Source organism: Protopterus annectens, chromosome 3.part0 (assembly GCF_019279795.1).
Source record: "Protopterus annectens isolate FY-2018-M chromosome 3.part0, PAN1.0, whole genome shotgun sequence".
In the NCBI taxonomy this organism is placed as follows: Eukaryota; Metazoa; Chordata; order Ceratodontiformes; family Protopteridae; genus Protopterus; species Protopterus annectens.
The window spans coordinates 1,775,035,862-1,775,062,254 of record NC_056731.1 but is presented as its reverse complement, the minus strand read 5'-3'; the positions used below and the strand labels follow the sequence as shown (position 1 = coordinate 1,775,062,254).

General features: G+C 39.9%; 1 protein-coding gene across 2 annotated transcripts in view; it reads right to left on the bottom strand.

Annotated features, from left to right (window-relative positions):
- LOC122797053 (polyamine-modulated factor 1-binding protein 1-like) overlaps positions 1-26,393 on the bottom strand; it is a 2,450,839-nt gene that overhangs the window by 1,028,771 nt on the left and 1,395,675 nt on the right. Inside the window, exons 24-26 of one of the 2 annotated variants that reach the window (XM_044065830.1) lie at positions 20,448-20,615; positions 20,080-20,247; positions 6,503-6,678 (exon numbers count right to left, since the gene is read on the bottom strand). In XM_044065830.1, coding sequence (XP_043921765.1) covers positions 6,592-6,678; positions 20,080-20,247; positions 20,448-20,615 — 423 coding nt within the window. In that variant the 3' untranslated portion in view covers positions 6,503-6,591. Of the gene's footprint in view, positions 1-6,502; positions 6,679-20,079; positions 20,248-20,447; positions 20,616-26,393 lie in introns of those variants that run through there. The other variant, XM_044065829.1, reaches the window with a different exon arrangement.

The window sequence follows — 26,393 nt, the reverse complement described above, 5'->3', positions numbered from 1 at the left end:
TTAAAAGTAGCTATTATTTTACCTTATGCAGATAATATGGCTTTATTAGCAAAACAAGAGAATATGAAGGACAAAGTGAACAGGAAAACAGGGGAGAAGAAATGTAGATTTAGTACAAGTAAAAGGCATGGAGAGACAATGCAAACAGAAGAAATTATAGTAAAGGATGAAGGGGGTGTAATTATTAAGAATTAGCTTTTATTTTTGGAAGAATACTGAGTTAGAAAGAATAAAAGAATGCTTTAGAAAGAATGGAAAACATACTAGATTGTTATAAATGGCTTAAAATGACATTACATAAAAAGGTAACAGTGATAAAAACATATGTTTTGAATGTGACCAACTGCATAACAGTAGTATACATGTTGTCAGAAGCAAGAGGGAAAGAAGCAACAGATATGTGTTTCAGAGTACTCAACTGCAGTCTTACAAATTGCATTAGACTTCTAGAGTAACTCCATGGACAGTCACCACTACCCAAAGAGATTTCAATGCAAAAGAGTGAAACAAGTAGGTTGAAAGGTCTTTCTTCCATATCACATATGCATAGACTTATACCTATGGGCAATTTAGGAACCCCACATGAACACAAGGAGGATGTGCAACCTCCACACAGAAGGCAACCCAGCCAAGAACCAAACCAGAGAACTTCTTGCTGTGAAGTGGCATCGCTACCCTATTGAGGCCTTATTTAAAACCATGAAGAGAACAGCTTTGCATCAAGATAAAAAGAATGGTCGGTTGGAGATGCCACAGCCAGCAGTATTTTTAGTTTCTTTATGGTTTGAGTTTTAGTTTATTATATTACAAGACAGAGCAAATATAGGGAAGCTGATAAAACACAAATATAGAAAGATATGGGATAAAACAGCAAAAATGGGAACTATAGGTATGACTGGAGAAATGAAGACCTGACAAAATTAATAAACACCAAACCATAGGGTAAAAAGGGCATACAAACAAACCATTTAGGAAAAAATGCAAGAAAGACCCAGCCAAACTAGAGTCTTCACTGTGTAATACCTTAAACCTCCTGTAGTGAATGGGACATATGCAAATGAACATTTAAGGGCATACCAGTGTTTCAGCTACATGGATTTTAAATGCCCATTATTTTTTAATTTTTATTTATTTATTTTTTTTTTAGTCTTTATGGGTATATTCAGGACAATAAAGACAAATCCCACTAGTTATAGACATGCCATGTTTCAGTATTTTCCTGACTTCATCAGTACAGCATTAAGTGGATTGTTTGTATACACTTTTGAAACACAGAGCTTAAAACGAAGACTGATGCCCATTATCACATTATCATTAGGGTGCTTGCAAAATATCCCAAATAACATCCAAACTAAAGGATAAAAATGTCACACACACAACCTATTCAGTAAAAACTGTAAGAAAGATGCAACCAAGCTAACATCTTCATTGTAATACCTTAAACCTCCTGTAGCAGAGGTCCATGGGAAACATGCATAAGGACGTACAAGATTTTAAGCTTTGTTTTTCTAAAGTACAGTCAAACAATCCACTTACGCTGTACTGAGAAAATCAAAAAGACTGAAAGATGGTATTTCTACGGCTAGTGGGGTTTGGCTTTATTAGCCTGAATGCACCCATAAGTATTTAAAAAATAAAACGTAAAGAGTCATGGGCATTCAGAAGTCATGTAGCTGAATCACCCTTATGTCCTTAATGGGTCATTTGCATATACCACATGGCCTTCCACTACAGAATATTTAAGGTATTACACAGTGAAGAATGTATCTTGGCCGAATCTTTCTTGTAAAATTAATAAGCAAGTGGAAGTCAGACTAACTAGAAGGAGTAGAACAGGAAATAATGAAAGGAGAAAGTGGTTCCGGTTAATAATTACCTAGTGAATGTTATTCGTATAGTACTACTGCAGCTTTGTACATTAGCGTGTTTCACTGATATTGTGAAACACTGCATTATTACCTTACCACTGAGAGAATGTTTGTCTGTGCATGATGGTTATATGTATAAATCTATAGCATATTTAAATATGAGTGCTATGCTCATGCACACGGTTCAATGCTGAAACGTTTCCTTCATACAATCCACATGTCATTTAACAAAAAAAATAATAAATAAACAAATACAATTAAGTCTGCTTTACTGATTGGAATATGTAGCAAATGTTTTCTGGAAGGCTTGTTTAAGCCAAAATACCAGGACATTTTTTAACTGAAGAAGTAAATGTGAAATTTCAGTCAGTGAGTGCTTTTTACATTAGTATTACAGTAACCTACTGGGTCATTCACTGCCTCAAAAAAGGCTATTTTCACTAAGCTGGGACTGATATTTGCCATCAGCAGTTAGCAGTGTGCCCTTGCTGTGACATCTGGACAGAGGAAGGAGGACAAGGAGACCTGGTGGTGGAATGAGGAAGTACAGGAGAGTATACAGAGGAAGAGGCTGGCGAAGAAGTGGTGGGATTGTCAGAGAGATGAAGAAAGTAGACAGGAGTATAAGGAGATGAGGAGCATGGCAAAGACAGAGGTGGTGAAGGCTAAGGATAAGGTATATGGAGAGTTGTATGAAAGGTTGGACACTAAAGAGGGAGAAAAGGACCTGTACCTATTGGTTAGACAGAGGGACCGAGCTGTGAAAGATGTGCAGCAGTTAAGAGTGATAAAGGATAGTGAGGGAAACGTACTCACAAGTGAGGAGACTGTGTTGAGCAAATGGAAAGAGTACTTTGAGGGGCTGATGAATGAAGAGAATGAGAGAGAGAGAGAGAAGGTTGGATGATGTGGGGATAGTGAATCAGGAAGCAGCAAGGAGGAAGTAAGGACAGCTATGAAGAATGGAAAGGCTGTTGGTCCAGATGACATACCAGTGGAAGAATAGAGGTGCTTAGGAGAAATGGCAGTGGAGTTTTTAACCAGATTGTTTAATGAAATCTTGGAAAGTCAGAGGATGCCTGAGGAGTGGAGAAAAAGTGTTTTGGTACCTATTTTTAAGAATAAGGGTGATGTGCAGAGCTGTAGTAACTACAGAGGGATAAAACTGATCAGTCACAGCTTGAAGTTATGCGAAAGAGTAGTGGAAGCTAGGTTAAAAAGGGAGGTGATGATTAGTGATCAGCAGTATGGTTTCATGCCAGGAAAGAACACTACAGATGCAATGTTTGCTCTGAGAGTGTTGCTGGAGAAGTATAGAGAAGGTCAGGAGTTGTTGCATTGTGTCTTTGTGGACTTGGAGAAAGCATATGATAGGGTGCCTAGAGAGGAGTTGTGGTACTGTATAAGGAAGTCGGGAGTGGCAGAGAAGTATGTAAGAGTAGTACAGGATATGTACAAGGGTAGTGCGACAGTCGTGAGGTCTGCAGTGGGAGTGACAGATGCGTTTAAGGTGGAGGTGGGGTTACATCAAGGATCAGCTCTGAGCCCTTTCTTATTTGCAATGGTGATGGACAGGTTGACAGGCAAGATCAGACAGGTGGCCCCGTGGACTATGATGTTTGCAGATGGCATTGTGATGTGTAGTGAGAGTAGGAATCAGGTTGAGGAGACCCTTGGAAAGGTGGAGATATGCTCTACAGAGAAGAGGAATGAAGGTCAGCCGGACTAAGACAGAATATATGTGTGTGAATGAAAGGGAGGATAGAGGAATGGTGAGGATGCAGGGAGTGGAGTTGAGTTGGCGAAGGTGGATGAGTTTAAGTACTTGGGATCAATAGATCAGAGTAATTGAGTGTGGAAGAGAGGTGAAGAAGAGAGTAGAGACAGGGCGGAATGGGTGGAGAAGAGTGTCAGGAGTAATTTGTGACAGACGGGTACCAGTAAGACTGAAAGGGAAGGTCTACAAGAGGGTAGTGAGACCAGCTATGTTGTATGGGTTGGAGACGGTGGCAATGACAAAAAGGCAGGAGTCAGTGCTGGAAGTGGGAGAGTTAAAGATTTGCACTGGGTGTGACAAGGATGGACAGGAATAGGAATCAGTATTTTAGAGGGTCAGCTCAGGTTGGACAGTTTGGAGACAAAGTCAGAGGCGCGAGATTGCGCTGGTTTGGGCATGTGCTGAGAAGGGATGCTGGGTATATTGGGAAAAGGATGCTAAGGGTAGAGCTGCCAGGAAAGAGGAAAAGAGGAAGGCCTAAGATAAGGTTTATGGATGTGGTGAGAGAGGACATGCAGGTGGTTGGTGTGACAGAGCAAGATGCAGAGGAAAGGAAGAAATGGAAACAGATGATTCCCTGTGGCGCCCTCTAACGTGAACAGCTGAAAGAGGAGAAGAAGAAGAAGAGTTAGCAGTGTGCCCTATCATGACATACATAATGGTACTGTAAGGAAAAGATGGATGTGTTTACTAGAGTGCCAACACTAAAAATGGCATGTACAGCAACTGTTGTACTGCATACCATACCAAAACTACTGCTACTGATTTATTCATTCATTTTCTTGGACACTTCTCAACATACATTTTTAAAACACTGGCATTGTTGAAATTAGACAATGATACAATAAGAAACAAGAAGGGGAAGGCAGCACGAATATTCACTAGGCTAAATACCATACCTGAATATTAAGGGATCTTGCTCATGAATACAATGTACATCTGACCGCACGTTCTGATAACTACCAAACCAAACTGATGGGTTTTATGGATGAAGGGAAAAACACTTCCCCACATGGCTTAATTACTTAGTATCAAAGCAATCATATTTGTATTTTGCTAGGTATGCAGATATTCTTAAAAAAATTTCACTGATGCCCTGAAAAATAACTGCCACAGTGTCACAGCTACTTTATAAGCCCCAAAGAACATGTCTGCCATTGTGTTGCAACAATCTGATTTTTTTTTACTACATAACTTACTATTGCAACCTAACTTGTCTGTTTCACCTAAATGGGCACGGCTACTACAGATTATTGTATATACTATATTTATTTTTATATGGTTGGGAGGGTTGGTAGGAGAATACTTTTCAGTTATGACCCAAGCCGGAAGAGAAACTGCAAAAATAAAAAAAAAGTCAATAAGATATACATATTGCATTATAAAATTATGCAAGATGTATTATAAATTTATAATGCATTATAAAACTAGGCAAAATCTGAGGCAGCGATTCAATACAGATATTCAGCTGCAGAAAAGTCTAAAACAGTCTGTAGAATTTATTTTATATTTATTTATTTACTTAACATTTGTTTACTGGGAAATTCTGACTTGGAACAAAGCCAATTTTCAGTGGAGGCCTGGGGAGAAACACTCCAGATGTATGTCTTTGAAACCTGGGAGGAAATCGGACCACCTGGAGGAAACCCATAGGAATGCAGTGAGGACATGCAGACTCTGCACAGAAGGCATCCCACCCAAGAATCGAACTGGGAAGCCTCTTGCTGTGAGATGACAATGCTACCGCTACACCACTGTGCCGTCCATTTCAAAGCGGTTTGGTCAATTAGTGACATAGACAGAAATTCTAATTCAAAGACCAGGTAAAGCACAATAAGAAACAACTCATTAATGGCTCATTACCATATCTCTGAATCAAACACTATGCTGTCAGACCTGTCAGCACTAGTGTTCTCCATAGCAGAACATGCATTGAGTTACCAAATGATACCCCTTAACTGTGTGCATACACACATCCACATCCATGTCATAACCAAGCACCCCCTCACACTCAAAGAAACACTCACCTATACAAGCTCTCTTTCTCACACAGACACACACACACACACATATATATATATATATAGTCTCAGCATCCCCTACCTACTGTACCATACTGCTACCAACTAGACACAGACAGACAGACAGACACACCCACACACACACACACCCTACAGACATTCATATACATGTCCACACACACAGACATACAGTCTCAGTATCCTCTACCTACTGTACCATACTGCAACCAACCAAACAGTCAGAGAGAGAGAGACACACACACACACACACACACACACACACACACCTATAAACATTTATACACATGTCCACACATACACACACATTCTCACAGCATGAGAGTGAATGTGTGACTGCTGTAATTTCATGGCATTCACTTTCTCCACCTAGTGTAAAATTGTTCATGGTCAAGTGATTCTCTGAATCACTCAGCCAAGTAATTCAGTGCTTGCAAACATTCCTAAGTGAGTGAATATGATTAACTGGCATTACATGCTCTTCTAGACTGCCACATTAGTGTGCAACTTCATTAGCAAAACTGCTCACCCTGCTAAGGCCCTGTCAAGGGGAAAATCTCAGTGGTAGAGTAGTGGTCTAAGAGTCAGAAAGGCATAGCATGATGTGGAAGCCTTCCAAGATTAGCCTTCCACAACACCCTAGGCCTTTCTGAATCCCAAGAACTGTCCCCTATCTTAAAAGCAGCATTCCAATATTTTTAAACATTAAAAGTCTACTGTGTTTTTAATACTTTTCCCACAGTCTTGCTGTATGACTACTTATGAAGTAACATACGGCATCATTAGTGTTTTGCTCTAAACAGAGACATTAACCAAAGTACCATAAACACAATAATATTTAATGCAGATGGGAGAAACCAACACACATTCTCCAAAATGGAAGGCGGTGCTCCCTATACACCTGCAACTAATGTAATCCACTTATGACGTTGTGCAATCTTGAAGAAAAGAAAATATGTTGCTTCTCTGACAGGGGTGCGGCTGGTGTCATGCTCTACTGAAAAAAACAAAACAAAACAAAGATGATATTACCATTTAGTTTGCTCATTTATACTTCCAGCAATTGCTTTACTTATCAACTTAGCCAGCTTTTGGCTCCAGTAATTTGTAAACACTTTTCATAACATTGTCCCATATACAAAACTGTTTACTTCTGTAAGCAAGTTTCTGAAAATAGGACTACAATACACTCTTGATACGACAGAAGCTAAGATGATTTGATGAAGAGGCCTGAAACTGTTTCACTGTAATATTTTCAAGCTAGGCAAAACATTCTAGATTGTTTCCAGTGTTCTGCAGGTTATTACAATACCAAAAGTAAAATGACATCTGACTCACCTTGACAAACATAGAAAAACCTGATGTGGAACTGATAAAGCAGCTGTAAGAGGGTTTTCCTTTTTTCTTTTGGTGGTTATCTCTTCATGAGCTACTGGAAATTAAATATAAAATGCTGTTTCCCCTACTAAAACTGCTTCCCTCCAAACTGCTGTTCATTTTTATTAGTATGAAAATGTTGCATTAGGCATGCTGCCTCTTTGTGAGGATGCAAGAATTCCTGTAGTCTATTAGCCAAAAACACTGAGGACTCGGAATTAAGCTTTTCTTACTATACCTGTGTATGAAAACCCTGGCACACCTACACTCATGCATGCACGCAGTGTACACCACGCATACACGCAGTGTACAGAAATAAACATTTTGGTGTGTGAATCAGAAAGGGTACAGATGGCGCTAAATGAGTGCAAACAAGCCTCCTAACTCAGAATTGCAGCCCTTGAAGTTCAGCTCAACCTTCAGTTTGGAAGATTATCTTTAACGGTCAAACAATCTTATTGGAGAGTACCTCAGTATCCATTCATATCGGGTACACAGGTGTATTGTACTGGATGAAAATAGTTGCTTTGTCCAAAAGGTGAACTCTTTTTAAATTTCTTCTTTAGTGTATTTGGGTTCCTCATGTAGTTTCACAGTATTTTAGTAGTCATGAGGGCTGTCTGTTCGTACAGAGCCTAGCCATGCAACTGAAACTGTTCAAGAAGGGCCATACTGCTTATCCAAGGAATAAATGTGCGGGTATCTGTTCAGTTGTCAAGGTAGAACTTGACATGATACACACAATACCTACCCTCCAACACTTCCTAGTGGCAGAACCTGGAGAAGGCCAATGCATTAAACTATTGACATACATGTGGACTTTGCGCCATAAGTAGGGGACTCTTACGATTAAATACCAATGATTCAGAGAGGTCTTGTTTTATATGTTGCAATAAACGTTACAGCCCTTGGAGAGAATGTTTTTAGAATTACCAGTATTTATGAAGTGGAGAAGGTCTCCTAGGACTGGTGTAAGATAAGCTTTCACTTAAATCTATTTTGTTAGAGTTAAATGCATTATTCCCTTTACATAGCATTAGAAATGCACCATACTGAAGCAGACATACATCTTCTTTTACACTTTACATGCAGTTTCAATAAAGGAATATTTATTCGAAGGATACAAATATGCTCAAAGAAATAACCTTCAGATAAGAATGAAATGTGCCAACAGAATGTTCCATATCTTAAAAACAAACGGATCTTGTTTAGGTGGTATGAGCCTTGTGAAGCAAGGTTAAAGAGGTGTGTTTTATTTGTAGGAAATATACAGGGCGTTAGTATTATTTAGAAGACAATTCAGACACAGAAGTCAGTAACTTTGGTCTCTCTGACAGACTGAAAGTCATTGCAGTGCAGTCTACAGAAACCAGGTATAGACACTCGAGACTGAGTGCAGAAGTCAGGACAAATATCCAGCATTCCAGAAACTATAGAGCGCAGAGCAGTCAATATTAATTCTGCCATTCAGGAGGAAAGGAACAATTGTAAGTAGAGAAACTATGGACAGCATAATGAGTAAATAATTCTGAGTACAGAAATTATGGACAGTATAAGGAGTACAGAAGCTACAGACATAATTCTATTTCAGTTTATTAACATGGTTATTTGACAGTAAGATTTGATTCAGCTATTGTTGACATCTACCTCTACTGCATAACAATAAACATTTGTAACCAAACAATGGTGTATGCAGACTTTTATTAAAGGTATAAGAAGATCTGGCACATAAAGGAGAAGCTGGCACCTGTTCAGCACAGTTCTAGCTAATTAAAAAATAAAGACATTTATTCAAGTATTCTACAGTTCTCTCAGTTCTTAGTACTGGATTGTACATAGCATACAAGTCAAGGAAAAATCACAACATAGGAGCTGATAGTAGACAAAGAAAAATAAGGGAATTTTTAGCCTCTCTGGCTTCCTTTTTTTGGAGGATAGCTTCTTGGTTCTGTTTGGGATAGCACGATCCATGCACTCATGTAGGTGCTTATAGAGCGCATTTGTGTAGGATTCAGCAGTTGTAACTGTATTGTCCATCTGCATGGGTGTCATGAAGTTCACTACTTCTGTCTTAAGAAGCATGAAGTTGGCTTTGGAGAAATTTCTTACTGTGGTTTCCTTAATGGGGGTGGGGATGGGATGTAGATATCGAGGGTGATTAGCTTATGGTCGGATCGGACCAACGAGGAGTTGACTTCAGGTGTGGAACACCGGTCACTCATGTTGGTAATGACTAGGTCTAGGATATTGTTGCCCCTGGTTGGGGTGTGGATAAGTTGATCTAGGGCATTGGAGTTTATGAATTCCAGAAAGCGTTGCGCTAAGGAGTTAGTATATGAATAGTTTTCCCAGTTAATGGTGGGGTAGTTGAAGTCGCCCATTATTAGGGTGTTTGGTTGAACCATAATATTTTCCAGTACATCAAGAAAAGAGGAGTGGGAATCCTGGGGCATGGTGGGGGATCTGTAGCAAGCTACAATTTGGATTGCAGTTTTGCCAAGAGTTAGTTGCACTTGGATAACCTCGGATGCATTATGCTGAGCAACTAGCCTGGAGGTGTGGATATCCTTAATGAATATGGACACACCCCCACCTTTGGTGTTTCGGTCCAGGTTAGATGGCCGAAAAGTGTGGTATGAGTTATAGCCTGGTAGTGCAGGGGTGCTCTCTGGAGCCTTGAACCAGGTCTCAGTCACTGCACAGATATCGAAGTTCTCCATTTTAAGGAGTGCCTCGAGTGAGTGCATTTTGAAATTTAGACTTCTAGCATTGAGTAGCATTACCCTCAGTTTTTGCTTACCTGTTCCTGTTATGGTGGTGAATTTGTTACTTGAACCCTGCCTAAAAAAGGCACTATAGGGGCAGCAAGAGCCTTAGCCAGTATCCGGAATCCTAGGGGCGACATGTGCAGGCCATCTGTGGCAAAGCATCGTGGTCTGTCGACCATGTCATCCCAAGCAGACAGATACTGGATCCCCTTTGAATGACACCAGAAGCTTAGCCAATTGTTGAAATCAATCATTTTGTCCTTGTACTGCGGTATCATTCTGGGCGATGGCAGAATGCTACTCAGGGCTAGGGTCATACCTGGCTGGGCTACAAGATCGCAGAGCTCTTCCATGTCTCTTTTCATGTAGTCCAGGGAGGTACGTCTCAGGTCATTCACACCAACATGGACATATTTGTACTTGTTGTGGAGTGACCAGAGTGCGTGGGTTATGTGGCGGATCCTGGCACCTGACAGGCAGCTGACAGTAACCTTCTCCTTGTTTAGCCTGGTGAGTGGGACATCAGTGTGCCTGACTATAGAGTCACCTACGACTAGTGTGTTGGGTATGCTGTTTTGCCTTATTGGCTGTGTTTGAGTGGCACACTGAATCTGTGGGCTATGTGTCATTTGGGTTGTGTTGGGGGATGGAGGTTGCTTGTGTTTCTGCTTTGGAGGTCTCTGTTGCTTAGGCAGATTATTATTGAGTGCCTTCGTGAGTGTTTTTGAGTTTCTATGTGTGGATTTTGGTGGTTTAGACGTAGTGAGACTATCTGATGAGTGTGGTGTGGTGCAAATGTTTACCTTCTCCTCATGACTGTCAGGTTCAGTCTTGGTTGGTGAAAGCTTTAGCTCCAGTTTGGCTAGATAAGTGCATCTCTCACAGGTTGTAGTGTTGGGTGGTAGGAGGAGAGGGTTGTCTGTGTACATGAGGCAATTTCTACATTGTCTCAAGATGCCCAGATTCATCAGATAGACAAGGGAGAACACTGGGAGCTGACCCTTGGACATGCCTGAATAAAAAACTATTTTCCTCTAGATAAGTGAGGAAAGTGAGTACAAGAGCTGTTTTTCTCAACACCAGTGAGAAAAGTAAGTACAAAAACTGTTTTTCTTTAGGTAATGAGGAAGACTGAGTGCTATAGTAATTAGTAGCTTATTTAGTGCTTACAAGTTCTGAACAAGTGCTGAGTATGAATAAGCAAATTTAAGTGCTAAAACTAAGAATCTGTATCTGCACTAGACGAGTTACAGGACAGAAACAAGTGCAAATGCAGGCTTTCAAATCAGAAAGTTGAGAGAAGGAAGATTGCCCAAACGGCCAGTAATTACAAATTCTGGGCCAGGACCACTTCTTATGTGGTAGACAGGTTACCTAATGCTTACCACTCCCACTGATAAGCTAGAAGGCTTCCCTCTAACACAGAAAGGCTTGAGGGGCTCAGAAGCTTACAAACAGTCCTGGAAACAGCAAATCTGTATCTGGAACACTAGTTACAGGAAAGGTAGGAAACAGGCTTACAGTTTTTTTTTTTTACAGAAAAGTAGTAAAAACAATTCAAATGCAGTGCAAGCTGGCACACTTGAGTATGTAGCAATATTAGACCACACACAGTTTGAAAAATGCAATTAAATTAAAAAGGACTAAAAGCAAGTGCAGAAAGGGTTTATTAGGTAGAATGCAGTAAAGAGATGGGACTGGGGGAGTGTCCTAGATCAAATCTACAGTGGGGTGGGGCACTGCAAAAGCCACCAAATTTAAACTACAAACCAAATTTAATTTGAAGCAAGTAGTTTTCCCCCCTTTAATATGGAGTTTGCTTTTTTCAGGACTTATTTTTGATTTTTCCCTTATACTGCATGAGGACAGAGTTCTTTAAAAAGTGGTTTAGATGAGTACAGAAGTAAGAGATATATATGTACATACCCTTGTGATTGAATCAGAAGGCAGCACTTGTGAATTGCTTAAGGCCCTCAGACAGGGATGAGACAGGTTGGGTTTGGAGTAATCTCTGAATGTGCTATAGTTAAATGGAAGGATGGTACTAGTTTGGAGAGAAATTGTGAGTGTTGGTGGTCAGATGTGACCAATAAGAATGGAATGACTAACAGGGGTGCATGCTGTGCCAGCCCTTATAACGACAAGATTTTAAAATATGTTGTCACCTTCTATGGGAACTTGGACTATCTAATCTAGGAAACTGGTACTGATAAAAATCAAGGAACCTTAGCATGTTTAGTTTGTTGTATAAGATTTTGACTTGATGGTTGAATAGTTTAAGTCATTAAATGTTAGCATACTGGGATTAACTGGTACAGAATTCAGCTTAGTGATGTAGGTAACATGATATGGTCATCAGGTGACATACAGGGGGAGCTACAGTTGGCAATAATGTCACAAATGTCTTTACTATGTGGGTCTAAGAGATCCAAATCAGTATCATAAGGGACTTGGCACAAGGCAATGGAGGATTGGAAAACTATAGATAGCCTTCTGCAGCTCCCAGATAGTCCAAATGAGTAATAGGACAGTATCCTGGTAGGGATGGTGTACTATCAACATAATGAAACCAAGTTTCAGTAATTACACATGTGTGTGTGTGTTCAAATGTGAGAAAGGCCTACATTTGTCAGTTCTTTTTTTTTTTTAGAATCCTAGAATTGGGCAATGCCACCTAAATTTAAGCCGTACTGAAATTTGCTATGCTGAAATGTCCAAAAGATGGTTAGCAGGAATCAAGAACCAGATACCTACATGTGTATCTGGTTCTTGCTTCCTGCTAAGCTTCTTTATCGTGTTTTAAGTGGTTTGTTAATTTACTGCACTGTTTGATGTCCATAAGATGGGCCTTACCTAAAAAAAACATTATGGTAGCAGAAAAAATCTTAGCCAATATGTAGAAGCCCAGGAAAGAGATACAGGCTGGCCTGTCAATTGTTGCCTCCCATTCTGAAACACACAGAATTCCTCTGAAACAACACAGGTTAGTCGGACAAATGTTGAAGTCATTTATTTTGTTTTAGAATTGTGTCATGATACTCAGTGATGGCAAGACACTGCTTAATAAAAGTGTTCTTCCTGCCTCAGACACATGTATGGAAAGTACAAGAAAGTCTCTGTGTATCTCCTACAGTACAGCATCTAAGTTCATTCACCCTGCTGTAGGCAATTATGAAGTTACATTTTTACTTGGAGTGCAGGGACCTAGGCATGTCATGTATCCTCGAGCCAGATGGATAGCTGACTGTGACCTTTTCTTTACTCAGTCTGGTGAGTGGAAAATCAGTGTGTCTGTCTACTGGGTTGCCTATCAGTAGTACATTTCCACAAACAGCCACAGTTTCTGCAAACCTTACTGGTCCTTTCAGGTGTAGGTGAAGCTGCAGGTGAGGGTATGGTCCTATGTGGCCAAAGTTTGTATAAATGGTGCCTAGAAGGCATAGATAATGATTTCTTTACAACCTTAGCATAAGTAGGCATACTGTCATGTGAGTGTGATGTGGTGCTAAGCTGTACTAACACATGTGAAACATGCGAGGCTAGTCTCCTAACGTGAGTAAGTACATATACCTTTCAAAAGTTGTATTAGTGCAAGATAAGAGTAAAATGCTGTCACCAAGAATGAGGTGGCCAGTACACCTCCTCAGAATCTCCAGTGCAGACAGGTTGCAACAGGGGGGGGGGTCATAGCAAATTATGAACCCATGGTGGCAACTGCCAGTGAGTGTTCAAATCAGTTACTCACTACTTAGCTAGTTGAATTGCTACAAGTATAGAACAGAAGAATCCAGGGCCACAGTTGTCTCATCTAGCTACCTGTGCTAGTCCATGATCTGACACACTGCCCCCCCCAATCAACTCTTAGATGGAGAGCAAATAAAAAAAAAAGCCTGCTTGTCTGGTGCACAAAGACAGATACATTCCCCACCCTCTGCCCCAACAGTTCTTCAGCTGAAGAGCACAATAAAAAAAATATGACTTCTGCTTTTAAAATGTAGCAAGCTGCTTGCTACATTTGTAGCAAAAGGCTTGCTATAGCTTACCACACATGAACAACTAAAGCGCTAAAGCATATTTCTGTGAATGCAGGAACTGCGCTTCACAATTGCAATATCTAACATCTTGCAGCTGGAGCTGCTGCCCCCATTTTCCCTCCCTCGCTATGCTTCTAGAAGGATGATTAAATTCTACAGTGAGTTGCCTACTGACTATTAACTGGATGCTATTAGTGCTGGTTTCACTACAGTAGCAGTGCACAACAAGGACTCAATGTCCCACTATACCTTTTCTCACCAGCAGCAAAACAGCAGTACCTGCTCTTCAGTTATTGGTAGTCTTGTCTCACATGTTGTAGAGATCGGTATGCATAATGTGGTCTTCTCCTGACAGATGCACTAGGAAGTTTGTTTAGCAGCTGACCACAAAACTGCACAATGGTCTAAAATTTAAACTGAAGAGGTTCCTGATGAAAAAAGCTAACAATCCAGTCAAAGCTGTCCCTGTCACACATACACACACACACACACACTTGTTACAGATGGGTGCTGATCTACTTAACTTAACAGGCAACATTATGACACAAACAGTAACTTATCCAGATCCAGATCACATTCACTACACTTTGTTGAACTCCAGTGATCCTTCAATTATCTGAAGGTTTCTGGAGGTAATTAAAGAACACCAAATTGCTCCATAACATGAGAAAAAGGAGGACTCAAAGGAAAATGGAAATACTAAACAGAGGAAAACCTCAACCTCCTTGGAGAATTTGTGAAATTTATATGTGGGAATGCATGTAGCGTGTGAAAGAAGACAACACCCCTATATTTAAGTTATGGTAAAAAGGAAAGTAGAGAACTTGGGGAAAAAATAAAAAGCTCCAGTAATTACTGAGACAAAACACCCTGCAAGTTATGCATTTTTCTTCCAGTTACATCATTATCAATACCATCAATTGTACAATCATTCACAAAGTGATCTTTGCTGGAGATTTTTTTTAGTAGGGCAGCTCTCTGAGGATAATGCTATTTATTAAAGTTTTTTTTTTTTTTTTTAAGGACCACTGTTTTCTCTCCATGGTTACTGGGCTAGGACTAGCTTGCTGATGTGCAAGTCCCAAGGCAATGCTAAAGTTTGTCACCTTGAACATAAAACGGGAGACAGTGAGGTTCATGCATCAGAATACCGCAACATCTTGCAGACCCAAGAACAGTTTTCCTGAAAAGGGCCAGAAGTCCTTGGTACACCTGCCATTGGAAACAATGTCTAAAGCCATGCCATCCTTGCCAGAGATGCTGCTGTTGATGACATTTTCAGTGGCACCTCACCTGGGGAGGTATGCGAGTACAGTCAAGCAAACCCTGATATCCTGAACATAGTGCTGACTTCTTTAGATGACGTTTCCCAGGGCAGTAAGAATGCTCTATTTCTGTTCTCCATGGAATCAAAAACTCAGTGACTTTTTTTTTCAAATAGTCTCACTCTGCTTTCCACTTCTACAGATAGCAAAGTGTAATGTTATTGAAATTGTGCAAAAATGTCATTTCTCTGGCAAAAGCCAATACACAACAAGCAAATCATATGGCAGTTCTGTTCAGAAAACAACTGCATCACACTCGTACATTTACATTTTAGATTTACAGTTCACAAATTGATGGTATTTTACAGAACTTCTTAATTAGAACACTCAGAAGCTAAAGCAATAACATGTCCATTAAATGTATATATCAACAACCAATGAGAGAGAGAGAGAGAGAAAAAAAATGTAATTATACATATATGCAAATGGAGATTTTAGTGTTTAATGGTTCAATTAGTCAAATGCTGCACTAACAGGACAGAGTTATCCTTTATTGATGCAACAAGTGTATTGGTATGTCACCTTTAGATACATCAGGAGTTCTTTACAGAACGTCTTGTATTGAGCAATATCTATGATTTTTTTAGGGGAGATGGTTCAATTTTAATCACCACTAAAAATGAAGATCAAATATTTTGATTTCTTCATTTTCTTATTCTTTTGGATAAAAATGAGGTAGATGCTAATGTACAACTAACTACAGAAGTATCAGCAAGTTATGTCATATAGACAGTTGGAAAGAGCTAAGAAAAATCCTTCTCCAAAAGCAAAATCATTAGCGTCACAAGTCCAGACACCACAACAGGCTGTCTCCTTGATACATAAAACACTGTCCTACCAGTTCACTCTCAATCACATTCAATATCTGTCTCTCTACTGGATATGTGCTTAGTAGAGGTGTAGTAAGTGGTTGCAGGACAACTATCGGGGTACCCCACAAAATTGGCAGCCCTATTTCCAACCCTGGTAACTAAAGAACAAACATCCTTACCAGCAATAATTGCACAGTAATGGAAGGCATCATTATTGAATTCAAAAACAATAATAATGACAGCTCACAAGCCCTCAATCCTAACCAATTAGGCTTTGTGAAAGGTAGGCCCTGCCTGCTTAACTTCTTTGGTGAAGTCACTGAGGCACTGGATTATGGCAAATCAGTGCACACTGTCCACCTAGAGTTAGCCAATATCTCTGACATTATCTCACACACTAGCATTACTGAGGAAGTGACCCAATTAAATGAGGTGATGGCACACTATCATTAAAAAGGCAGGTTACCAGTTATGACCCACAGGTTCTGTTTCGTGGATGCTCCACTTTGGCATACACTGCATTGATTTCCAAGACAATGTCAACTGTCTCTGGCTGGCTATGTTTGCTGATAAATGGAAACTCAAAAAGATGTAATTAGCTCACCATATGACACTCATATCCTCCAGAAGAGTTTAACCTACACAAGTTCTAGTGTCAGGAACATGCTATTCAGCTCAACTAATCTCTTCAGGAAGCAGGAACACCCATGTACCTATCTCATAAATGACACATGGGCATTCTTGGCTCCTGAAGTGAACAGCTGAGCTAAAGAGCATGTTCCTGAAACCAGAACATGTGTGGGTTAGCCTCTTCTGCAGGATATGGACAAAGAGATGTAAAACATCCAAGTACATTTATGGACAAAATGTCTTCTAACCACCACATGTAATTAATAGCTTAAGACATGTCCTCCAGGTCCATGGAAGATATTCTGCCTCACTGCTCCTCCCTTATCAGAATCATGATAGAATTCAATGCCCTCTTTGGCACATATCTATCTAGACATACTGCCCAACAAGAAAAAACAACTCTTCCTCACCAAGAACATTTTAGGTATGTTTAGGTATGAACTCCCAAGCTTAACAAAATGTCTGGAAGCCCTATCATTTACTTTCTCTCACACAAAGCTCTGCTTGACTACCTCTGCTTAGCTTACAAGGCTGCAAATGACCCTGTCCTGCTTGTCCTTTTAAATGTTTAAAAAACAAGCAGCACCACCAATACCCATTCTAGGAATCCAAATTTACATGGTACATTATAGTAAACAAACTTGTTTGTGAGACAGACACATCCACCAAAACATTCCTTACATATGGGACAAGCTCCCTCTCTATATAAACCAAGACAACTCCCTAAAGCTCTTTAAATCCAACCTAGATGGGTATCTGCATGTTCACTGCTGGTCTAGCTCCTCAGACTCTTATGGACAAAGAGTGCAAGTAGTGGGTATTGCAGGGTCTGGGCTTTTAACAGTCGACTTGTTTGATAGCTTAGTATACACCTATGAGGAAGGGGAGTGGAGGGGCTATCCCTTCTTTATGTGAATGGTTACATAGTTGACGATGTGATGTTTTCTCCTGACAGCTAAATTCCTTAGATACTTGCAGGCAAGCACTGCCTGACAGAGAAAGACTGTTCACCAACAATGTCAAATTGACTGAAGCCACCTCTAAGAACAACCTATATCAGGATAGAGTGCATCCCACAGAAAGTAAAGGCATGTGTAAGATGCAGTGCCTCACCAAAACAAAGGAGCCTCTGAGGGTGATGCAAGAGAAATGGACAGTTCATCTCTTAACTGTCTCTTCAGAGAGGTAAAATTTAACAGTAAGATTCAAAACAAATATCTGTGCACCTGGACATGCATGTATGGAATCAGGTGCACAAACCTTTGATAATAGTAAAGCAGGTGGAAAGTAACTTGCAAACTCTTCTTGGTACTTCTTTGCACATCTATTCATGTAAAGCACTCAAACAAGTGTCTGAAATGGGTCCACCTCGGAATGGCACAGTACCCCAGTCAACAAATTATAAATAAATAAACAAATAAATGAAACATTGATCTAGTCAAGAGGGCAGTAACCTGTGTCTAAGGTGGAAATGGAACAACAGCCAAAGAAGAGGGAAAAATTCTGGTCTTTGATGTGATCCACCATCTTCCAATCAGAACTGAACAGTGTTTCTGAGTACATCAGTAGCTGCTGAGTTACTGGGAAGAGTCCCTCATAAAATCAAAACTGAAAGGGACTCACTAAGAAAAGAATATGTGGAAAGAGGATGAAAAAGAGGAAGGGATAAGAACACAAAAAACTGAATACATATACGGCAGTGAAGCTCCTTCTAGGTGGTCAGTCTATGTTCCTGTGACATTAGCAAGAACAAGCATCAGTCACAATCAGTGAGTTTGTCATTACAGAGGTGGCATAAGCACCATAAAGCATGCTTATTTTTAAACAGGCTGTATAGTTGTCATTACAGATGTGGCATATGCACCATAAAGCATGCTTATTATTACACAGGCTGTATAGTTGTCATTACAGAGGTGGCATATGCACCATAAAGCATGATTATTACTACACAGGCTGTATAGATGTCATTACAGAGGTGGCATTTACACCATAACGCATGATTATTATTAGACAGGCTATATAGTTGACATTACAGAGGTGGCATAAGCACCATAAAGCATGATAGGCTGTATAACAGACATATAGTCTCTCGCATATCTGAATATTAACACACAGTTTACACCATGGCCTTGACAAGTCATGCCAACTTGAAAAAATAGAACTGTCCAGTTTTGAACCCTTGTATTATTTACAGTGGTCAATGGCTTGACTTTCTTAATCTAATGCACAATCTCAGTGTTATCCACAATGATACACTGACACTAAAGGATCTGGTTACTGTCTGAGGAATACAGTCCAAATCAAGTACGTTCTTCCACCACAGGAGTTCTCTGTAGTACTGCAACCCTTAGTCCTCTACAGCTGAGTGACTGCAGTTCCTTTTACTTAGGGTTACCTAGCACAGAATAACACCTTCTGTAGCTTGCTCAAAAATTTTCAGCAGACCACTGACTGATACGTCTTGTTACAAAAATATCACAGTGGTTCTGGAAAGTCACCACAGGCAAACAGTTTGATCTCATATCAACTTTAAAGTCCTGGTGTTAATCTATCTAGTCTTGTTCAGTCTGGGACCCCCTACCTAAAAGAACTCCTGATAACCTATAAATCTTAGATGGTTCTGCATTCTGCCACAATGGATAATGTTTCCAGGGACAGGCCAGTAATCATGACATTTTTGTTCATCTTCATTCTGGGCATCATACGTATGGTCCCTCCTGTCCCACTGACTATAGAAAACTGTCACCATGGTTAGCTTTTAAAGGTCCTTTTAACATCAGCCTTTCAGTTTGGCCTATGACACAGACATTCCAGAATTGAGTAATTTTCAGAGATCTTTTTGTCTGCGTTTTTAATTAACTTGTTTACCAGTAATATACAATACTTAACTTTAACCACATAAATAAACCCAAGTCTGAATTTGAAATAGTGGTAACTCACAGCAGGAGCCATGTAAGACATTGCAGAATTCAAACATAATGAAGAGATTAACCATAGATTGGGCAGAAGATGATGGAAGCCAATGAATTTGCACTGTAATCTCCAAAGTAAAGAGAAGCTACAGAGTCCTTGTAAAGAGCCAGTGGCAAATGACACTGAAGCTTTAAGTCACAAAAATGCCTGTCTGCCTCAGAAATCTGGCCACTGCTTAAGAAACCTTTTCATGAGACATTTTTCAGTTACACTGTAACTGTTATCATAAAGATGCAACCTGATCCTCGGCTTTCCTCTGATATGTTCAGTAACTATTACGTATCACATACTACCATATTACCTCTCCTTCTACTAACATATACAGACACAGACACAGACACACTCACTCACTCACACACACACACACACACACACACACACACACACACACACACACACACACACACACACACACACACACTCAAATAATTACAGAAGAATGAATTTTGGGTAGTAAAATATAGCCCACTTCTTACCTCCTCCTCCTTTTCTCTCTTCAGATCCTGTTCTTTCTTAAGTTCTAGATTAATCTGTTTCACATTTGCTGCATGTGCTGAATTTTCTTTCATTAGTTTTTCATATTGCTGGTGGAGTGTGTTAAACTTGTCTTTAAGAACAGTTAGACTGTTTGTCTTTTCATTCACCTATGAAGATATATACGTATTGGATGAAAACAGAAGGGAACTAAAATCTGCACTCTGTGCTACATACATTCATTTAAAAAGCAAGCGAGATGCATATCTGTGTGTTATTCTTTTTTATATAAAACTTTCAATATGCAAATCTTACTTAGAAGAAAATAACCGTAGTTAGCATTTTACTTGGCAATACAGCAGATCATTACCTCATCGAGTGCTTCCTTATGTTTGCCCTGCAGTATGGTGATTTGCAATTGCAAGTCATGAACTTTGAGCTCTGAGGCATCCAGGTTCTTGCTAGAATGCCTGTGCCGTTCTTCTGATTGCTCCAGATCTGCCTGCAGCTTTGCTAACATCTCCATCTGATGCTCAACCTTTATACAAGAGAAAAATATTCTGTCTTAACTTTTTCCCCTAACACTAAGTAGCACGGCTCATGCACTATTCATGGATCAGATGCTGACAGACTAGACAAAAAATTTAAGATTCAATGATTCTTGTTTGTTGTGTCATAGAAACATGCACCTTCAGGCATATACAAACAGAAGGACTATATCAAAGAATAATTCTACATACACAAGCACAAGGGAGCTAGACACAGAAAACATCATGTGTACTTATAATGTTACCTCCTGTATGGCTATTCAGTCTAGAGCTACACCTTTTATAATATGTCAAGCATACTCAGTGAAAAAATATCTTTATTTTTAAGAGGATGAGTTAATTAGGTCATACATTATAAACTAGTTAAGTCTATAAATTCGAACACTACAGTCATGGAGGTCACCACAAGATGATGTTATACATATTTAAGTAGTATCACATCTTTTTAAGGTCCCTACCTGAAATTCCATCCTCAAGGGAACCAGGAGAAGAAAAAAATGCCCTTCTACACAATACAGGTGTATGTTGCTTAACGTCTGGGAGAGGTTCTGTGCAACAGGACATTAGGCGAACATCATATAGTATACTACACTGTACATATCTACTGTACTGTACTACTACTGACTGAATAGTCATTATTTACTGTATTTCAACTAATACAGTTCTGTACTGTATATGGCTATGTAATAAAAGGGTTAAGTAAAGTGCATAATATACAGTACACAATATACACAGAGTAATACACAATACTGAATACACACAGTACAGGTATACTTACTATGAATGGAGCTTGCAGGGATAATGTTATTTTTGTACACTACAGTAAATTAAATTAACCTTAGTTTGTAAACTTTTTTATTTGTAGTTTTTATTTTTTTTATTTTAAACTTTTCTATCTGTATATAGTAACACACACTTTAAATGTTCATATATCACATACAAATTACAATGGATCGGGATTGTCCACATCATCATCACTGTCCTCCACTTCCACATTTTGTCCCACTGGAATAGTCTCAAGTTCAGTCAATTCATCATTGCCACAAATGTCAATATTACCTTTTGCAATGCCTGAAGGACCTGCCTGAGGCTCGTCTTGGGTAGGTGTTTGCTTCTTCGGGAATTTGTCCAGTGTGGCTCATTTATTTTGCTTCTTGTTTTCTTCATAGATTTCTTTATATGCAGCAAATACAGCATGGGCATTTCTCTCTATCAGAGAAAAAAGGTCAGTGTCCACATGCATGCCTTCTATACTCAAGCAAATTTGCTAGGTCTGCAAATAATTTCTCTAGTCCTTTCACAGTTTTTTTTTTTTTTTTGCACCTGCTGGTGTTGTTCTTCCTCTACTGATTCCTTTTCCCTTGCCTTTTCTTCAGCTTTACGGTCCTGTTTCAGCTCCAACAACTTCTCATTTGTTAATTCTTCAGGAAACAGTTCTAAAAGTTCTTCTATGTCTTCATCATCCATCTCCAGATTAAGGCTGTTGGCCATCTCAACCACACCTTAGTTAATCTTTGCAACCTCCTCATTCCTAGCAAATCCTTCAGTCATGGACGAACCTCTCCAGAATCTTCTTTCAGATGCCACTCATGCATTCCTTGGTGGTGTCATCCCAAGTCCAAGTAAGGTTCTTGATGCAGTGGTAGATGTTTTATTCCTTCCAGAACTGCACCAGTGTCTTTCTAGCACCTTTGTTAACTGCATCAATAGCCTGAACAAAAGTTCTTCTTTAGTAGTAGGCCTTTAAAGCAGCAATAACCTCTTGCTCCACTGATTGCATTAAACAGGTTGTGTTTGGTGGGAGAAAATACACTTTGATACCGGGATGGAGGTCATCAACAAGAGTAGGATGTTCTGAAGCATTATGGACAATTGTTAAAATTTTGAAAGGTATACCTTCTTGACAGTACTTCCTCATTACAGTGGGATAACATTTCAAAAAGGCATCCTGGAAGAGCTGTTGGGTCATCCACAAATTCTTATTGCTCCTATAGTACACATGTAAAGTCTGCTTATTGATGTTCTTGACTGTTACCTTGTCCTTAAATGCCATAAAACCTAGCATTGTCTTGGCCTCCTTACGGATGAATGTCCTTTCAGGTATATGCTTCCAGAATAGGGAGGTTTCAACCATACTGAAGATCTGCTGGGGCAAATATCCACTCTGTACAATAAGCTTATCCAGGACTTTAACAAATTTTTTCTGCAGCCTTCACATCAGCACTCACAGACTCACCACTCAATTTCACATTATGTAGTGAAAAACACTGTTTGAAATCCTTAAACCACCCAGAGCGTCCACTAAACGCAACATCATAGGTTGGTCCTGCTGTTTCTTTAAGCATCTGGAAAAAGCTAAGTACATTGTCCTTGACCATCATGGTGCTGAGGGGGTTATGCTTCTGGGTCTGGTCCTCAATGAACATCATGAACAATTTCTCCATATCAGATATAGCCCCTTTTTGCATTTTAGTTAATCTTGTAGTTTTCAATGGGGCACATCCTTTCACAGCTTGGGTCACTTTTTCTTTGTTTTTCAGGATGGTCATGATTGTTGAGAGAGACATGCCTAACTCAAGAGCAATAATATTCACACCTTTTCCACCTTCATGTTGCTTAGTCACCTTTAATTTTGGTTCCAAGTCAATAATCCTCCTTTGCCTCTTGCTGGCATCACTAGAATTAGTTTTGCTACATTTCATGGCCATGATGCACTTGATCTGAGATTGCACTTGACCTATGATGTATATGTGGTTGACCTTGGATGTATATGCGGTTGAACGTTCTGTTGAAGGGGCATTAAGTGACGCACACCTGTATTACACTGTAAATCACTGGTTTGAACATACAAGTCTTGCATCAAAATCAGTATATCACCATGCAGACTGTCCTATGAAACTATAAACAAATCAAAAGATAGCTATGTAGGTGGGCAAATGTATTGTAATGGCATATATATCTATAGTCCATTGCCTATCCTAACATTAAATCAACCTTCTCCCTGCAACCTGTAGCCACAGACACAATAAAAAAAACTACTGAAAAAATTAAAACCCACCACACTAGATGCAGGCAACTTACCTGCTGAATACCTAAAGTTAATAGCAGATGGAATAGCCTACCCTATATCCATACTAATCAATATGTCCATAACTGAACAACAACTCCCTCCCATTTCAGTTTCAGACTTCATATCCTTCAGAAAATTCACGATAACACAATCACAACACCTTTTATTCTAGCAACTTTATAAGTTTGTGAGAGCAATATTTAAAGTTTTTCCTTATTTTTGGGGCTTTGTCCCACCATTATTTTTGGCTTCGCTCAGAAATTTTCACTAAGCAAACGTATAAAGTTGCTAGAATAAAAGGTATTGTGTTATCATGAATGTTCTGAAAGATATGAAGTTTGAAACTCAAATGCCTGTCATTATTTAGTGAATTCTGTCCTCCGAGATTTGCCAAAATATACACAAAAAACACACATTTTATGAGGGAAAGGCTAAAAATATGAGGCAAAAATCTGGACAGTTGAGAGGCACCTCCCTCCCTCTTTTTACGCACACACATCCCTACCTACCTACTTCACACACACACACACAAACCCCTACCTACCTACCTCCTACACACTCACTCGAGCACACACACACACACACACACACACACACACACACACACACACACACACACCTACTTCTTACATACACACACACCTATCTACCCAACACTTACACAAGCACACACACCCACACACACACACACCTACCCCTCACTTGTCTGTTCATGGTCTGCACTTCAAACATCTTCTGGCATTCAAATTCCATGCAAGATGAAGACGTCAACAGCAGGTCGCACAGATGCAGAACATAAAACAGGTTGCACACACCTGTTGCATCTGTGCGACCAGACGCAAAGGGCATTCTTCCTAAAGAAGAACCACCTCTTAAACAAAAAATAATTAAAAAATAAGCCTGCCGACCTGTGGCCCCTAGTCTTTCACATAATGTCAGGAAATTTCTGCCAGACTGGACCCGGTCCACAGACTGGCGGTTTAAAAACACTACTGTAAGGGACTGCAGTGCTTTTAAAGGTGCAGCAAGTGACTGCAGAGCTTAGTGCAGGTACAATAAGTGGCAGCAGTGCCCAGTGGAGGTGCAGTAAGTGACTGCAGAGCTTAGTGCAGGTGCTGTAGTGCTTGGTGGAGGTACAGTAAGTAACTGCAGAGCTTAGTGCAGGTAGAGTAAGTGACCGCAGTGCCCAGAACTGCAGTAAATGAATGCAGTGACCAGTGGAACTGGAGTAAGTGACCGCAGTGCCCAGTGGAACTGCAGTAAGTGACCACAGTGCCAAGTGGAACTGCAGTAAGTGACTGCAGTGCCAAGTGGAACTGCAGTAAGTGACCGCAGTGCCCAGAAGAGGAGCAGTAAGTAATTGCAGTGCCCAGTGGAGGTGCAGTAAGTATGATGGCATATGCAGGGATAACATTTCTGAAAGAAGCCAAAGAAGTGGTCATTCTTTTTCTTAGTGAAATAAAGTACAATTGTGTAAGATCTTACTATAACAAGTGCATGTCTTACTTTTCACTGCTGCAGTATTCATTACATGTGGGATCTTCTGCTGAGGATAGCCCAATGTCCAGCCAGCATAATAAAGCCTTTACATTCTCCCAGTGTAATAAGTCAGAAGTATGCTCCCTACAAAGATGTAGGGCATAAAGTTGAGACAAGCAGCTGGTCATCTTTACTAAATGGTCAAGTTTTACCTAGGTAGTATCCCAGCTGCATGTGTACATTCAGAAAGTGAGGAACCCCTTTACCACTTGTTGTTTGCTTCAGGAAATAAGACTGGAAATCATCAGACTGACTGGTTTAAAGTACATTCATAGATGACTTTAGGCACTGTTCTCAAATAAACTCGGTTTGTTTGTGTCTTTCGGCTTTTCCCGGTTAGGGGTCGCCACAGCAGAACATTGGTCCGCTAATGATTGGCAATAGATTTTTACGTGCTGGCTTGCCGGGCCTAATGCAAAACCTTCAACGAAGGAACGCCCATTCATGCATGTCGAAACACAGAAGACGCTCTGAGAATCGAACGTGCAACGTCTGTGAGGCGACAATGCCACCGCAGTTTTTACTCAAATAGTACTTCTGAAAAATGAAGTAGGGTTGGCTCACCATAAAAGATTGCAATTCAGATACCCACCTAGCAGATGTCACAGCAATAAATGATAACTAAATTCAAATCAGTCTTATGAGCTAGTTGAACATGGGAGAGAATAAGCTGCTCAGCCACAAAATCAAGATCCCAAGGAGGACCTACCTGTTTCCTAGGAGAGCAAGTATGTAAAATCCCTTTCTAAAACTGTTTAACTTGAGCATTATTAGAAAGGCACCTCTAAGCACAGACAAAAAGAAACTACCAAGTGTACCTTGATAGAAGGGTACAAGAAACTGGTGAACAGCAACTCACAGAAATAATAAAGAACTGGAGGAAACTGGGCATGAAGATGTTGCCAGTTCTTTGAGTGGAACGAATTAGAAAATATTTTTCACTTGCATATTAAGATTTGCTAGTTGCAGGCTTTTTTGCCTTCTTTAGTACCTGCTGCACGTCTTCAGAAAAAAAAGGTGCCAACAAGTTATCAAAATTATATCAACCAGGAAGCTAGATGAAGACGTTCCTGACTGACGTGTGTCAAACTCCTCATGTCTTGTGCGAGTAAATCCAGTCTGTGGGGAAGTTTGTGATACTTGCCCTTGGCAAGATTGA